Genomic DNA, 18,176 nt, shown 5'->3' on the forward strand with positions numbered 1-18,176 from the left:
CTCTCTCTGTGTGTGTGTGTGTGTGTGTGTGTGTGTACAGCCCTTACCAACTTGTTCCAGTGATAACACACAAAGGTCAAAGGTCAAAGGTCAAAGTTGATCTCCATCTCATTCTATTGAGAGGATCCTGGCATTTTGTTATGGGTACAGGCATTAGTTTGTGAGAATTTTGTTGTTGACTTTTTGCTTTCTAGCAAAGATAGCTAGCTTGTCCATGGTCAACATTCTACAAATCTCTCAATTTTGTAAAACTTTTATGCAAAAGAATTCAAATTGTTTCATCTTTTTGCTTTATGCAACTTTTACAAATGAAAACCTTGTCCCCTGCATTTCTGCAACTTGATGACCTGGAAAGGCTGGCCCCTTCCCCCTTTTCTTTGTTTCCTTTGCCCTGTTTTTGTTTGTTTGATTGATTGATTTTTGTTTTTGTTTTTGTTTTTTTGTAGCTAATCTGGAAAGGTTGGACACTAGCCAATGGGAAAAAGCCACAGTTATCACCCTTATTAAAACAACTCCAAGTAACTTCTTGGTGTGCTTCCTAGTCAGGGTTAGGTCTAGGTGCACCTTTTTCCCCAAAAAACAAAATTTCTTGCACATAGTTACTTTCATTTGTTTCTTTGTGTGACATCAAAAGTATTTACTTCCAGGAATTATAACCTCCAACTCTGATACTCTGTCATGTGTCTGATTTCACATGGGTCCCTACAGTTCACCGTTGGAGGTGATGTGACTCTTGAACAGCCCTCTCCATACTCTGCCGCACATTTCATCTTCTCGCTCTACCAATTCTGCAGATGGTTCTTTCACTCTGGCCTTCTTACCCCTCCTTGTATTTGGATAAATCCTGAGTTGGGAGCATCAATGAGACATGCATCTTTACTGTGAACCAGCAAGTGAAGGTGGTCTTGAGACTCCTAAAACTTAGTACGTAAGTACACACACACACACACACACACACACACACACACACACACACACACGAGACACGAGAGAGAGAGAGAGAGAGAGAGAGAGAGAGAGAGAGAGAGAGAATGCAGATTTTAAATGGCACCTATTCCATGTGACAACCTGGTTATGCATCCCAGTTTGCAAGTAGATTCCATGTGAGTAAGGAGCACACTGGTGGAGGAGTCCTTCATTTGCAAAGCTGAAAAGCTGCCCAAACTGGTTGCAGGACTGGTTAAGTTTAAGGTATTACGTGGAAAACTGAGGTCAGGATACCTCTAGGCACCTGGAGGCCTCCGAAGTGAGGTGCCTGTGCATAGGTGGGCCACAAAGAAGCTCTCTCTCTCTCTCTCTCTCTCTCTCTCTCTCTCTCTCTCTCTCTCTCTCTGTGTGTGTGTGTGTGTGTGTGTGTGTGTGTGTGTGTGTGTGTGGTGTTTTCTCTGTGAGGACATCCCTTTGCACCTCAGTCTCCAGGTCCCCTATTTCTCACAAGTCAGGAATAAGTAGCCTGGAAGAAGTTTGAAATTCGGGCTAGATGCACCTGCCTTCACAGAACCAAGCTAGACAAAGCCGATGTCTCAGGAGAGGCTGGAATTCTCTAGGGCAGGCGTTGCCAGGGGACCAGAGCGGCGATAGCAACGCACCAGAGTTCCAGGTCCGGGAGAATTTCCTAACCGCCGGCGGCGGTTAAATGCTGGGCTGTGGTGGGAGGCGGAGAAACCCAGGCGGGAAGTAGCGCGGCCACACCCGAGGTCCCGCCGGCCGCTGCCTTTGCTTTCATTTCTCAGGATCCTGGGTCTGTGGCCACCCACAGTTTCGTTTCTGAGGCGTGGCAGAGGGCGCGGCCCGGGACACCAATGGCCTTAGTGATTCGCCCTCTAGCCCCACTGTGGCTAGGACGACTGTCCCGGCGGCTGTGCGCGCGGCACCGGGCCTGCTTGGGGACCATGGTTCGGCCGCGGCGCTTTGCTGTGGAAATGCCGGATTACTCCCTGACTCACTTCGTCCTAGGGGACACGGCGGGCCAGCCGGACCCTCGCCTGGCATCACTGCTTGGGCCCCCGGGGCGCAGCTACGCGCTGTGCGTCCCACTGGCCCCGGGCACAGGCTGCGGGCCCCGGGTGCAGGCGGCCCGGATGCACCAGCGCCTGTGGCTGCAGCTGCGCCAGGGCCCTCTGCAGCACTGCCAGCTGAACAAGCTGTTGGGCTACGGTCCCGGCGACCAGAACAGTGAAGCCCAGCATGGTTTCCTGCTGCGCGACCCTTGCGACCACCCGGACACTCGCAGCGCCTTGTTGCAGCTTCTGGGCTCCTACCAGGAGGCGGCGCAACCGCAGGTGGCCGAGTTCCAGGCGGACTCTCAGGGTTTGCTGTGGCAGCGCTTGTGGGAGCTGCAGGGAGACAGGCAGGTGCAGGTGGACTGCGCATGCGTCCTTCCGGCTCCGGAGCCTCATCTGCACCCATTGCTGCCTGGTCTGCTCAACTCTGCGGTGTTCCAAGACCGGGATGCTGCAAGGGCGGTACTGGAGGAGGTAAGAAAGATTTCTTTCCCTTCAGGGCTGGGTGAAACTGAGTGTCTGCCCCCTGGCTGGACAATCAAGTGCTTTCCTCCTGATTTTGTTATAATAATAATAATAATAATAATAATAATAATAATAATAATAATAATAATAATTATTATTATTATTATTCTTGAGTCTGCTGGTGTATGCAAAGTTGTACAGGCTCTGTGTTAGACACGAGCTGCTTTCAATATTTCCTGTGCCGGTGTCGGTCAACCGAGTGTTGAGTGCGTGCAACACTTGGCTGAGCAATGCTGGCTGGGATACATTCTCAAAATCCTGCAAGGGGGGGAGTAAAGATTCCGCTGGGAATTGGGGACAATTTGCTGGGAGCGTTTGCTACCAATCTGGGGTCTTGGGAGCGCAGAAGACACACTATGTGGGTTAGAGGATGTAAGCATTCAACTAGTTTATGGGCCTTATGCGGTCCCTCAAGTGCTCAAGCGTTTTTGTTTTTGTCTTCCCCATCATCTGCAAATGTTCCTAGTGGCAGTCTCAAGGGAAAAGCCTAAGGTGGTGTTGGTGCCTGATGCAGGCAAGGCCTGCTGGTCTATGTAGTAAACATTATTTTACAAGCTTTTGGACAGGGCTAGAAGGTGGTGAAAAGCCTGTGGTCAGCCAGTGAGATGATTTGATTCCTGGCATTTATCAATAACGCACTTTTCAGCTTGTTCTCCGATACTCCACCTCAGTTTCCTTAATCTATAAAGTGATAATAGCAGAAGTATTCACACCGATTGGCCCATCTAATACTTACAGAGCATTTGGGAGCTTGCCTTGCTCATGGTAAGCATATCATTGAATGGGAGTGGGCCCCAGACGAAGGTCCTAGGTACGTGGGATGTGGTGTTGAACAGTTAAGAAAGTTCAGAATCTCAGCTTTAAGCTGGTGCAGCTTCAAGCACCTTTGTCAGCCTTCTGAGCTGTAAGGATGGTGTGTGTGTGTGTGTGTGTGTGTGTGTGTGTGTGTGTGTACACACACGAACGCATATGTGTGGTAGATACACTTGTCTGGTTACATCTACAGGGTGGTTCTCGAACCAGTGACCTCCTGTTCCCAGCTGGGCCTGGAGTTTCCTTGTGGCTGTGGTTGGAATTACTACTTGTCCTTCCTATAGGGTAGGCTAGCCAGTAAAGAATTGAGGTTGTGTAACCCAGACACGTACAGCCTTTGTTTTGAGTGCATTTGAGCTTCGAAATTCTAGGAAGCCATGTGCCAAGCATCATGTTCAATCTAGAAAAAGTCTCTTTAACACTGGGCCGTGCTGTCTTTGGCAGAGTAAAACGACAGGTTCCCAGAAGCCCCCTCCCCCCAGTGCTTCCCTGCTTATGCAGATTTTTTTTTTCCCCTATAGTGCACATCCTTTATTCCTGAAGCCCGGGAAGTGCTTGACCTGGTTGACCAATGCCCAAGGGAGATCCAGAAAGGGAAGTTCCAGGTCATTGCCATTGAAGGACTGGATGCCACTGGTGAGTGAGTACTGTTTTGTAGTTACTGTCAATGATACGGATCCAATTGTTGCAGGAGGTAGTTCTTACAATATTAAATGCCATACAGAGCCTTCTATGAGTCTGTACCAGGCCTACCAGGGGATACAATGTGGGGGTGGGATTAATGAAGCTCTCAGGGTTCCTGTTCTACTGAAACCTCCAGAGTATACCCAAGGTGATACCCAAGCTGTATTCTAAGAACAAATAGGAGCAGGCTGGGTGACAAAAATAAGGAAGATAGAAGCAATGGCTGGGCACAGGTGCAGTACTTGTTTGGGAGCCACATTACATTCAGAGGCTCCTGTAGAGTAAACCGGGGAAAGGAGACAATGGAAGCTTCCTGGACTACTCTAAGGGGTCAGAGATGAAAATGTGTTACCTGTAACTAGAACACTCAATCAACTCCAGGAGAAGGCTGATGGTGGAGGGTGTTATTATCTTTAGACTTCTCCCATGTCACTTGGATGGGTACAGACTGCTGCTGTATTCTTTGTTTTGATGGTTGTATTGTTTGTCTGTTTGTTTGTTTGTTTGTTTTTGTCAGCTTGACAAACAGGAGACCTCAAGTGAGAAAATGCTTCTGCCCGACTGTCCTGCAGGGAAGTTGATGGAAACATTTATTTTTCTTGATTAATGATGACACGGGAGGAACCAGCCCACTGCTGGTGGTGCCTCCTAGGGCAGGTGGTTCTGAGCTGTATGGAAAACAGTCTAAGCAACACAAGAGGAGTGAGCCCGTAAGCAGCCTCCCTCCGTTGTCTCTGCTTTAGTTCCTTGCCTTGAGTCCCTAACCTGTTTTCCTTCAGTAATGGAGTGTGCCCTGGGAGTTGTAAGATGAAATAAACTTCCTGGTGATGGTTTTGGTCAGTGCTTTATCACAGCAGCAGAAAGCAAACTAGGGTCACAGTACTGGCAATTGAGTCAGGGATTTCTCACATGCTAGACAAGTGCTTCACCACAGACCCACATCCCTGGTCCTAGGCTCTTATCTTCAATGATGCCAAAGGTCCTTTCCACATTGGTACTTTTTTGTGTCACAACTGGGTGGCATAGTGGGGTGGCTGTAACTTCCTGTCCTAGCTCTGCCTGCAAGTCATCGGGTGGGAGAAGCTTTGTGCTTGGCATTTAGCAGTTCTTATCACTATGCCAAGACCTAGTTGAGGCTGGTTTTTAGCCATGGCTAGAATTTTAACATCAGCTGTCCACTGTGGGGCTTTTGGTCTTTTCATTTTCTGTCTCTTTTCTTTTCCGTTTTTTCTTTTTTGATCCAGTGTGTTTTATGGTCATCTATTTTTGTAGTAAGAAATAATTCAGATTCTGTGGGACAAAGGGAAAATACAAGCCTTTAACCTCAACACACCTATGCACCTTTGTGTGAAGTTCACAAAGTGACTATGAGGAGAGGGGGGCGGGAAGCTTCAGTTGCCACAGCTGCACCTTGGGTCCAGCCCCACTGTGAGTGACTCAATGGATACTCTTATGGAGACTAGGGCATCCAGAGCATGCTGTGTGTTGACAGTGTGCTCATAATACACAAACCAAAATGCTCAGCACTGTTGGGATCTGCATGAACATCCCAAGAGAATAATAAATAAATAGTTGGTGATGAAGTCTTGGTACCTTGAGCAGTAAATATGAAAGAGGAAAAAGACCTTAAGAATCTAAACCATTGGAGCTCAGTGAGGCCAGCAAAGACCGTCTGTCTGGAGTAGATTATGCCTTATCACTGTAGTCCTGTGCTCCAGGCAAAGGCTGGGACATCTGAGATGGGCCCAGGGCAGTGTGACACCCAGAGAAAGAGGACTCCAAAAATATACCTAAATATACCTTAAAGGGGGGACTTGAACTCTGACAAGTCAAACTTAGGCATTCTAAACACCAAGCCAAATGTCAAGCACAGAGTAGTGAGAGTGGGGGCAGGAACAGAGCAAGGTGGACTTTGGAAGGGAGTTGGGCAGAAACAGAATGGGGCTGGAGCCGGTGGAGAGAAGCTGAGAAATGGAGAGGAGCTGGAGCAGGTGAAGAGAAGCTGGGCAGAAGTGGAGTGGGGCTGGAGCAAGTGGATCTCAAAGAGAAACGAACAGAAGTACAAGAAGAATGAGAAGTGACCCCGAAGTGGGCTAGGGAAAGGAGAAGACTTCGTAGTTAGGTTTCTGTTGCTTTCTAAACACCATGACCAAAAGCACCTCACAGAGTAAAAGGATTGTTTCACCTGACAACTTTCAGTCCATCACAAAGCAAGTCATGGCAGGAGCTCAAGTAGGAACCTGGCATCAGGAGCAGAAGCAGAGGCTATGAAGGGGTGCTGCTTGGTGGCTTACTCCTCAAGGCTTTAGGTCAGCCCGTTTTTTTCCTATAGAACCCAGGACATTATTTAATCATTTCCGTTGAATTACAGATTAAAGATCTTTGCTCTACCTTGGTTAATAGGTTAGTGTTAACCTTTGGGAGGACCATGGGGGTTTCAGCTAAGAAGTGTTCTGTTTTGTTTGCATCCTGCAGGTAAAAGCACTGTGACCCAGTCAGTGTCACAGTCTCTCAATGCTGCCCTCTTACATTCGCCACCCCCTTGCATCGGCCTGTGGAGGAAAATCTTTGATGAGGAACCTACTATCATTCGAAGAGCATTTTACTCTTTGGGCAATTATCTTGTGGCTTCTGAAATAGCTAGAGAATCAGCCAGGTCCCCTGTTATTGTAGACAGGTGGGTAGCAAGATGCCTTCTCCATGACACATGACTCTCTCTCTCTCTCTCTCTCTCTCTCTCTCTCTCTCTCTCTTTCTCTTTCTCTCTCTCTCTTTCACCTCTCTGCAGGTGCTCAATTGTGAACAAGCATTGTGATTAGAAAGGAAATACTGAATTACTAACTACCTTTATCATACCCTGACATTTTATACTAATATCTGGAATAGTGCCTTGGCGAGGTTGGCATCAGATGATCTCTGCAATTAACTAATAAGGATCATGGATTCTGAAAGGTTGTGTCATAACTAACAAGCATCGCCCCTCTTATTATCATAATCAATGGAAACCCCCTGGCTAGTGCAGTGGACCTATCATGTGACTCCCACTGTGTCCTTTGCCCTCTGACAAAAAGTTCCAAAAAACGATTGAAAATTAAAGGATTGAGGGATAGCTATGGTCACACAATCTAAGATGTCAGTGAGACTTGGAGAATTTTCAAACCTAGGAACGGTCTCTTTTTCCTGGAAACATGGATTTACACAAGTACTTGCTGTAGGAAATTCTCCTTTGATGTTGGATATGAAGCTTTACATTTGTTCACTTTGTATTAGAATGTTGCCTGAACAGGGCAAGAATCTGTTTGCAACAAAGGCTTGGAGGGTGCCTTCACCAACAACACTTTGCATTTGGGATTGCAGAGGTCCCCAAATGCCCATTAATGCCTGGTGGGTAACTTAAAAAAAGAAAGAAAGAAAAGGAAGGAAAGAAGGAAGGAAGGAAAGAAGGAAGGAAGAAAAGAAAAAGATAATGCAGGGCACCTTGTTCTTCTTTGTTCTGAGTCTGAGTCATTCTCTCCTGTGGTCACCTTTGATTCCAGGACATTGTCTGTATCATGAGTGAACATCTTTCAACAAGGGTTGAGTCTTCCCACAAGGCAACAGCAACTTTTCCCTCCTGACTGATCCTGAGTTTGTGATCATCCAGGTCACATCTAGACCAAGACTGACTAGCTATGTGTGTACCTTGTCTCCTAACGTTTTTTTACCCTTCCCCTACTTAATCTTGGCGCTCATGTCAGTGCCCCAAGGACAAAGTTAAGAAGACAGGTACCTTCTGTCTTCCTCATGTGACGGCAGTGATAGGAACCCCTTTCCTTCTGGTTACCATTGGTTTTGGTGTCAGTGGCAGGACTTGGATTTTCTGGGACACACTGAGTTGAGCCCCTGTTCTAATAATATTGCACATTTATGTTAGTAAATATCATTCATTGATACGTGCAAGCATGTGTTCACCAGTAGCTATAAGGAACATTACTTAATGCATGCTACTAAATCTCATTCATTAATACATATAAGGGATATTCACTTATTGCATACCTACTATGTGCTGGTTTTGTAGTTTTCATGTTTGAGAATACAGAAGTAATTAAGAGCATTCCCACTCAGGGAATTCATTGTCCATGGAGGAGACAGGATTTCACACCTGAAACAATAGGTGTGGGCCCCAGTGAGAAGTTCCTCAGTAGAGTCTCCTCCAGAATACGAGGAGACAGAGGCAGAACATGGATTCCATATGGGGCCATCATGGCAGCAGAACTGAAGGCAGAGGAGGGATTTTTGCTAGTTGAGCATTTTGCTTTCAAATGGTGTCTTGACTTCTTCCAAAGATGAGAATTCATTGTTGCCTTGTTCCCCAGGTACTGGCATAGCACAGCCACCTATGGCATAGCCACTGAGGTGAGTGGAGGCCTACAGTACCTGCCCCCTGCCCACCACCCTGTGTACCAGTGGCCAGGAGACCTGCTGAAGCCGGACCTTGTCCTGCTGCTCACAGTGAATCCTGAAGAGAGAGTGAAGAGACTGCAGGGCCGGGGCCTGGAGAAAACTAAAGAAGAGGCCGAACTTGAGGCTAATAATGTGTTTCGCCAGAAGTACGTGTTCCTAGAGTGATGTGAACGGTGGAAGTCCCTAAGGTCTCTAAGCGTGGACAAGAACTGCTTTAGAATGCAGAGTAAAGGGCACAGTTCCTGTGCTTCAAGTACAAGAGGCAATGTCCCCTAAGCTACCCAGTCTCTGTCACTATGCTTGTTACCATATGGCTTCAGCATGGCCAATTGGGGTTTCTGTGTCAAAAATGGTAGAACTTTGATTAAAACCCAAAGTTTCAGGATTGGGGACACACTCTGTCAATAATATGCTTGCTGTACAAACCTGGGTTTGACCTTCAGCATCTGTCTTATTCAGTGTTCTATTGCTGTGAATAGACACCATGACCACGGCAACTTTTATAATGGAAAACATTTGTTTGGGTCTGGCTTGCAGTTTCAAAGCTTTAGTCTGTTATCATCATGTCGGAAAGCATGGCAGCAACAGGCAGAGATGGTGGTGGAGAAGGAGCCAAGACTTCTATATCTACATTCATAGGTAGCAGGAAGAAAAAGACATTGGGCCTAGCTTGGGATTCTGACAGCTCAATGAATACCCCCAGGGACTTGCTTCCTCCAATAAGGTCACACCTTCTTAATCCTTTTAAGTAGTGCCACTCCCTCGTAACTAAGCATTTGAATCTATGAGCCTATGGGGACATTCTTATTGCAGCCTCTACATTCCACTCCCTGGCCCCCATAGGCTTGTAGCCATATCACAATGCAAAAAAATACATTCAATCCAACTTTAAAACTCCCATAGTCTATCACAGGCTCAGCACAGTTTAAAAGTCAAAAGTTCTAAGTCTCTTCAGAGACTCATGGCATCTGGGCGTGGGATTCTGACTCTAGGGCAATCTTTGGGGAAGCAAAGTGAGCCTCAGTTTCCTTCTCTGCCATGAGAATGAAGATGATCCCTCCCAGTAAACTCTCAGTATAAACTGAGAAGGAAGTTACAGGATACACGATTGGCTCATAATAGGTTGTCCATTACGATGTATTATGGCTGACTCATCCTTCATTGAACAACTTCACTGAATCTTTTTAGGGGCAGTGATTGTCACCAAGGTGAGTTAGTGACAAAGTAACAGTTAGTAACAAGGTAACAAGTTGCAGTTAGTAACAAGGTACCAAGATGAAGTGAAAGGTAGGAAAGTTGCTTTTCTGGGATGAACAGGGTAGGAGGGAAGCTGACTTTTCCCCTTCTTTCTGTCTCCAGGGTGGAAATGACTTATCAGCGTATGGAGAACCCGAGCTGCCACATGGTTGATGCCAGCCCCTCAAGAGAGACTGTGCTACAGAACGTTTTGCAGCTGATCCAGAACACTGGTCATTAACTGTAGTTCATTTGGCCATGTGCCTCATTACACTAAAAGAGAAGTTGTGTGATGCACCTAAACCCCAGGACTCATCAGGCATCTTCTTAGATTCAGGTGGCGCAAGCATACTGGGGGGTGGGGGGGTACTGGGGAATGGACATTGTGCTTTTTTCCTGACCAACAGAACCAGCCAGCAGCTGCTGATTCTTTTCTGCCTGGCCATGTACCATCTTCTTGGGATATATTTTAACACTGTGAGCACCTAGAAAGATCTTCTGATCCAGTGGTGAGCCTACCTGCACCTGGAAGCTGAGGATGTCAGATGTGGCCCACATTGATCAATTGTAATGGACTAGCCTCATCTCCTTTTACCCCAAATCCTATAGTCAGCATTGTCGCAGAGCCTGGCTGTCCCCAAGATGTCCCCTTGGAGCCATTTAGGAGGGGGGGCACTTGCAAAGAAGCCATCGATCTTGCTTCAGAGGCTAAAAGAACATCTTGGACAGTTCCGTGAATGAGCACCTCAGATCTGAATAGACACGTGCCCCTAAGCTGCCAGTATGCCAACCTTGTCATTCTCCTTTTCTCGTCTGCATTTCATTTCACTCCTCTGAAATCCAGTTCTGGGTGTAATGAGCAGTATGCTTTTTACTTACCCAGCACACTGATTTGTTTATATTGATGTTTATGTCATGTGTTTGCTCACTGTAGGAGCTGTGAGTCACTAACCCAAACTGAGGCCAAGGAGCTAAATGCAGCATTTGCTGTGTGTTTCCATTACACAAATTTAATTTATCTTAATAAACACCATGGATTCTGGAAAGAGATTTCAGAGTAAATTATCTTGCACTGTGAATGTCTTCTGATTACATGTGAAGTCAGCTTGAAGGGTTCTTTTGATAGAGAAAAGAGCTGTGGAAGAGAATCCTGGTGGCTCCATAGCCTTGGCAATCATGTTAACAGTTTGGTCTGAGAGGGGATAGACAGACAGTTAGTGGGCCTGGAGGCATAACCCTCTAGTAATAGTTACTTGGGAGGTTGAGAAAGGAAAATTGAATGTTCAAGGCCTTCCTGGGCTACAGCATATGTTCAGGGCTAGCCTGAGCAATGTAGTGAGACCTTGTCCCAAGATTAAAACATTTGAAGAGGACTGGAAGTGAAACTCTGTAGAACATTGGACTGAATAGTCTATTCCTGGGCTCAGGTCCTGGGTTCCATTCCCAGTACCATAAAAATTAAAAACATATGAATATGAGTAAACATAAAAGGTATTAAGTAATTTTTCAGTTATAAGGAGATGGCTGGGTCAGATTACTATTTAACACACCAGTTCCTCTCATTTTGAGCCCACATCCCATTTCTTAGGATGAATCCATCCCCAAGTAATTACATGTAAAGCCTTATCAGGTTTACCCTAATCTTAAATTATAATAAGATTTAGTATTAATGTATTTTTTCACTTTTGGAACTATGTATAACTTATAAATAATGTGTCTATGTATATGATATGTTGTTGGCTTCAGTAGAACATAATTTTAAAGCTGATAAATAACGTTAGGGCTCTCTATAATGTGGCAACTACTTCTACAAAGGGTTTTATTCAAGCCTTTCTGAGATGATTGTGCCAGAGGCCCAGAAGGAAGGAAGTCTTAGTGCTCTCTTCATGAAACCTGCCAGGGAATAAACTTGCTGTGATTTTCCTAACCCAATCTGTCATTATGGCTGTGTGACATATTTGTCTGAACATCTCCTCGTCCCCCACCACAAGTTTGTTTTTTCATAGTCTATGGTTCCTAAGTACATGAGAAGGTAGAGGGTGTGAGTTTGGCATCTGTGATCAATGGGCTTTGGTGGTGGAATGTTTGTTTCAAACAAACATTGTATTCACATTACAAATATCAAGGGGATTGTAGAAGTCTCATTCCCTATACAGCTGATAGGTACATGATTAGCATTAGAAAACTCAGAGGCCCCTACCAATGTCAAGATACTTGGCTCTGCTCACTGCAAGGTGGGATGTGTTCTCATCACAAGATTCCTTCTTTTGTTCTCATTAATGAAAGTTCAGCTCAGGACATTGGTGCTAAGACCACAGTGTTCATTTCTGAATTTCCCAGACACTTAGATGCATCTGGTTGACTGGCTCTGGCAAAAGGAGCATGAAGAATGTCAAGTGAGTATGTTTCCTTTCTCCTTCTGTCCCTGCTGTGATCAGGTAGTAACCAGGAGGAATCCTGCAGAGAGGTGAACAGCAGGACAGGTGTAGTTGTGCTGAGTGAGAAGGTCTTTGCTGACTAGGGTTACACAGACTAGTTGGGACCTAATGTTCATAGGTTTCACATACCTAAAGCATAACTCACCACAGCTGGCTTCCTCACATTCACATGCAAACACTTGCCTACTGGGATGGTTAATATTGACTGTCAACTTGACAGAACCTAGAATCACTTAGATACAGATCTCTGGGTATATCTGTGGGGGAATTATTTGAAGCAAGAAGACACACTCTTAACAATGGTGGTATTGTTCCATGGGATGGGATCCTGGGCTGGAAGGAAGGGGGAACATGAGCTGTGTACCAACAGTCATTGGCTTCTGCTTCCAGACTCAGATGTAATGTGACTTCACTCCTACCATGCCTTCCCACCAAGATGAACTGTAGATGTTCAACTATGAGCCAAGATGAGTCTTTTCTTTACTAAGTTGCTCTTGTCAGGTATTTTGTCATGGCAATGGGAAAAGTAACCATGAGCAGTCTTAGATGGATGCATAGCCTCCTTCTAGAAATTATGGCATATCTTGAAATCCCTTGCAGATATGTGAGCCATAGAACCTGGTCTGACTGGTGGGGTGTAACCAATAGGCATTGATAATACCACTTCAGGACTGTTTGTACAGAGTCATGCTTGGGTCCTTTGCACTTTTTTGTAGTCTGCTGGTTGGAGGAAAACCAGAACAGGAAGAAATTCTTTGTCTTCAGAGAGGGAAGATGGTGGTAAGATGAAAGAGTATGTCTACCAGTCAAACCTGTTTACCCTTGAGCTCCATGGGAGACCAACACACATTTCATTGTGTAAAATGGTCTCTTATTTTTGTCCTTACTCTTTAATATGCAGCAAATTGTCTTCCTTTCTAACATATACCCAATATGTTTGTTTACTGTATATTGGATGACTGAGCAGGCTCCCATCAGATGTGAACTTCCTGAGCATGGCAACCACATGCTTTGGAGGAAAGGGTGAAATGTTTTGAAAGCAAAGCAAAACAAAACAGAAAAGGAATATTCTAAAATACACTTGGAAGAAACGTAAGGTAGAAAGTGCCCCTAGCTTTAATGGGAATGGCATGCCAACATCTGCTTCATTTGCTGAATGGAATCCAGTAGAAAACCCATAGAACTATAACTATGGACTGAGCTCCTAGAAAGTAATTGAGTGATCTTGTAAATAGAGAGTCTAAAGTCACTTGAGTGGTTGTTAAATGGGCTTGTGAACTGGGTGGGATTTGAAACAACTTAGAAAGTATATCTCCAAGTGTGTCTATAAAGGCATTTCTAGATATGTTTCAGGTAGGGAATAGACTGCCCTTAGGTAGAGAAGAACCTTTCTCCAGATGGTCCAGATATGCAGAGATCTAAGGAAAAATCCACATTGTCCAACTGCCTCTATGCCTTCATTAGTGAGTGCTTCTATCTCTGCCACTGTCCTTGCCAGTCAGTGTCAGACTGAAGCTTCTTCAGCCTTCTAATGTGAATTAAAAACACAAGTGTCTCTCTAGGAATCTCCCAGGTCTTAATCAATGAACTGGGCCTGCTGAGATACCAGTCTTTGGACTCAGCAGCCTCCAGGCTCTTAGCCTTTTCCATATGCGGCTGGCTATTCTTGAACAACCCAGGCCCAATTGTGTAAGTTAACCCAATATATATTCTACATATATGCACGTGCACACAGACAGACAGACAGACAGACAGACAGACAGACAGACAGACACACACACACACACACACACACACACACACACACACACAAATAGACATTCTGCAAAAGTAAATCTTGCCCTTAGCTAGAAAATATGTATAGGGTCCATGTTTGGTTTGTACATTATCTTGAAGTTTAGTTAAAGTAAATATACAAAATCAGGGTTTTCAATGTGTAATAAGCAGTATTCTCTAGAAAATGAGAACTAATAGAAGTGTGTGTGTGTGTGTGTGTGTGTGTGTGTGTGTGTGTGTGTGTAGAATAGTCATTGGATTGACTTACAAAATAGGGGTTGGGTAGATACTACTGAGTTGCTATTATTTAGTGAAAATAGCACTGTCTAGAAAAATAGGCCATGGATGGATTGAGTTATTAGCAGAACAAGTGGGTGAAGGGGAGAGTGCAGATACTTTGATTTATAAAATGATTCAATAAGAATAATGTCAGAAGTATAAACAAAGCCAGGGAGACCTGCAATACACAAATTTGAGTCCTCGAAGGAAAGAAGGAGAACAGAAAAGAAAAAAAAATCATGTAAAATAAGAAAAAGATATTTCTCCAATGTAGGATAAAGTATACATGTACAGATTCCAAGATCTCAGCAAACGTCACCATTATAAACACACAGAATGCCAGGGCTATGTACATCATGGTTATACATGTGTAGGACCCTAACACCCACATCCTTGTGGGAAATGCAGACTGTTCTCTAATGTGGACATATGATCCTTGTAAATAGTATCATTTATCAGAATGTGGTACTGGAGTCAAATCATCCAAATCCAATGCCATATGATGAGCAGTGCATAGGTTAGAATGAGGCAACTGCTGAACAGCAAGAAATTACAGCCAACAGAAGCTGAAAGAATCATAAGAGGATGCTACCCAGGACCTCAGAGGGACCACAATGCTACTAACATGTCCATTTTTTCTATTTTTAATTTAAATTAGAAACAAGATTGTTTTACTTGTCAATCCCAGTTCCCTCTCCCTCTCCTCCTCCCTACTCCCGCACTAATTCCCTATCCCATCCCCTTTCTGCTCCCCAGGGAGGGTAAGGCCATCCATGGGGGATCTTCAGAGTCTGTCATATCCTTTGGAGCAGGGCCTAGGCCGTCCCCCATGTGTCTTGGCTGAGAAAGTATCCCTCTATGTGGAATGGGCTCCCAAAGTCCATTCCTATGCTAGGGATAAATACTGATCCACTACCAGATGCCCCATAGATTTCCGAGACGTTCTCACTGATACCCACATTCAGAGGGTCTGTATCAGTCCTATGCTGGTTTCCCAGCTATCAGTTTGGGGTCCATGAACTCCTCCTTGTCCAGCTGTTTCTGTGGGTCTGATCTGCCTAGTCTTGACCCCTTTGCTCATCAGACTTCTCCATTTTAAACTTCCAGTTTGTGTAGCTGCAAAATAATGCATTACTTAAAAAACTGTGTGTGTGTGTGTGTGTGTGTGTGTGTGTGTGTGTGTGTGTGTGTGTGTGTGTGTGTGTGCACATTCACATGTAACAGAGTGTGGCTTTCCAGCTCAGAGGACAACTTTCAGGAGTTGGCCTATTCTTCCAGTTTTATGGGACTCCTTCCTAGGTTTTTTGTTGTGTGTGTTGGTTCTCCATTTTGTTAGTTTTGTTATTTTAACATCCTTGATTCAGTGTTTCCTCCTTTATTGTTTCTGATGAGAAATTGACTGTCAGTCTTCTCTCCATTGCTCTCTATATAACTTGTCATTTTCTGGCATTTCTCCTCTATATTACTGGTTTAAATAATTTGATTATGTTGTCCAAATTTACTTTGGTGCTTGAAACTGGGTGTGTAGATTTATAGTTTTACTTACTTTTGAAAAAAAATCAAATAGTTTTTCTGTTATTTCTTTCTCTCTGTGTGAATTCTCTCCAATCATAACTGCATTAGATTGTTCAAGGTGTATTTTTTTTTCTCCCAGCATTTCCCACTGGCTGGCCTCCACGCCAGTGTCTTGAGATTTTTCTGGTCTTCAGTGGTGCTTCTGCAGTGAATCTGTTCTCATGTATTTTATGTCACTGAGTTGTCACTGGGTGTTTGAGCTCATAGGGAAGTAGGAATGTCCACCCTTCCCCTCTGCCACTTCTGACTCAAGCATGTTTTCATCTAAGTGTCCTCCAAATCTTCTTGTATGAGGATGGGCTGTTCCCCTAACTGGGAGGAAAGAGAACATCAGAACACCTTGTCATGTCCCAATCGCTGTCCATCACGACAGGAAGTCAAGGCAGGAGCTCAAGGTAGGAATTTGGAAGTAAGAATTCAAACAGACAAGGAGGAGTGCTGCTTACTGTTTTGGTCCCTATGTCTTCCTTCTTATACACTCGCAGAACCACCTGTCCCAGAGTGGCACTGCCCAAAGTGGTCTGTGCCCTCCCACATCAATCATTAATCAAAAAATGCATCACAGTCTTGCTCACAGGCCAATCCATTTGGAGGCATTTTCTCGGCTGAGAGTCTCCCGTCCCAAATGACTCGAATTTGTGTCAAGTTGACAAAAAATTAGTCAGCACACAGTCCATGAGTAAAATAATTGTGTCTTTGAGTACAACTAGACATTTCAAACATGTAAATATAAACCATTTCCAACAGGTGATACCATTGCTTTCCCTGTGGTAAAAAAGCACCTGCAGTGGAAAAGAGAAACCAGAAGTTCAGCCACGAGAAGCTCCAAGAGAAAACCTTGGCGACTCCAGCTTAATGCTCAATTTTCTCAGCTGGGATCCACTGGATGATTGTACAGTCCCCACCCTGAGAATGCCTGCACTTTCTTGAATTTTACTTTTTTGCTTACAGCCCTCATCTAGGGAACAATCTTCTGCCCAGGACTCTCAATTGGGACACCCTGTCTTCAAAAGACCTCCCTGGCTGATTTCTTCTGGATGGTCTGAACGTCAGGCTCAAAGGAACCTCTGGAAAAATGTCTAACAGTGGTGTCTATAGCATACCAAAATACATGCTAGTCTCTAGCACCACAAGGACTTGTTACAGAGTCCACACTGGCATCTTCGCTCTTTTCATCTCTTCTCACGTTGCACCCTACCCCAAAACTTCTCCAGCTCATGGACTTCCTTTCCCCCAGCTTCTGATTCCTATATAATCCTGCCATTTTGGTCATGCTCTCTCTTGATCCTCTCTCTTGTCTTCCTCTGTCCTCTCATGGCCCCATTCATCCCACTGTCCATACTTAGTCTACTACTTTCTCTCCCTGCTCTCGACTCTTCCAGATGTCTCTGGCTGTCCTCTCCCTCATATCTACAATAAAAAAATCTTCCCCTCAATCATACCTTGGAACGGTCATATTCTTATTTATATAGTGAGTTCTCAAATCATTCTCTCTCTCTCTCTCTCTCTCTCTCTCTCTCTCTCTCTATCCTCTCTCTCTCTTTCCTTTTACTTTGACTTACCCAACACTTAATAAACTCTATCATCCAAAACCAAAACCATGGCTATCACAGATCATTGTCTGGACCCAAGTGAACATCACTCTTCAATGTTTTTCCTCTCAGCTACCAAGAGGTACAAGTATAACACAGATGAAAGAAATTGGAGCACTATTTTTCTAGCACCAAGAAAACATACCACCCTCTGAATTCAATGCATGTCACTTTCTAGAAAGACACTATATCATCATGTCTCTGTTCATCTTTGCAATTTTTGGCAAGCAGCTTGGATAACTGTTTCAACATTCATGTGAGTTTTGAGTTGGTTTTGGTTGACTTTGCCCCTTACTCTAGGTCATGTTTTCCTGCTTGTTTTGATAAAATCTAAGATTGGATGCCATCCATTCTGAATTTTGCCATGTTAGGTAGCAAATGTTACATTTTTCTATTAAATTTTCTCAGCTCGGTTTTGGGTTGAAATTTAGGTTCATTAAAGTGGTTGATCCATAAATAGAGAATTCTCAACAGAACAATCTCAAATGGCAGAAAGACCCTTAAGAAAATGCTCAACATCCTTAATCATCAAGGAAATGTAAATCAAAACCACTCTGAGATTCCATCTTAAACCGATAAGAATGGCTAAAATCAAAAACACCAATGACAGCTTATGCTGCAGAGGAAGTAGAGAAAGAGGAACACTCCTCCATTGAAGATGGGAGTGCAAACTTGTACAGCAGCTGTGGAAATCAGTATGGTGATTTCTCAGAAAATTAGGGATCAACCTACCTCAAGACCCTGAAATACCATTGTTGGGCATATACCCAAAGGAGGCACATTCACACCACAAGGACATGTGCTCACCTATG

The 18,176-nt window shown here is 44.5% G+C and overlaps 1 protein-coding gene across 1 annotated transcript; it reads left to right on the forward strand.

Annotated features, from left to right (window-relative positions):
* Positions 1-1,768: 1,768 nt before the first annotated feature.
* Positions 1,769-10,041, forward strand: Cmpk2 (cytidine/uridine monophosphate kinase 2). The gene is made up of 5 exons (XM_027424712.2): positions 1,769-2,477; positions 3,863-3,977; positions 6,501-6,702; positions 8,381-8,614; positions 9,828-10,041. The coding sequence occupies exons 1-5, from the start codon at positions 1,803-1,805 to the stop codon at positions 9,943-9,945; spliced, it is 1,344 nt and encodes a 447-aa protein (XP_027280513.1). The 5' UTR covers positions 1,769-1,802; the 3' UTR covers positions 9,946-10,041.
* Positions 10,042-18,176: the final 8,135 nt, after the last annotated feature.

The sequence above is a fragment of the Cricetulus griseus genome, chromosome 7 (assembly GCF_003668045.3).
Source record: "Cricetulus griseus strain 17A/GY chromosome 7, alternate assembly CriGri-PICRH-1.0, whole genome shotgun sequence".
Lineage (NCBI taxonomy): Eukaryota > Metazoa > Chordata > Mammalia > Rodentia > Cricetidae > Cricetulus > Cricetulus griseus.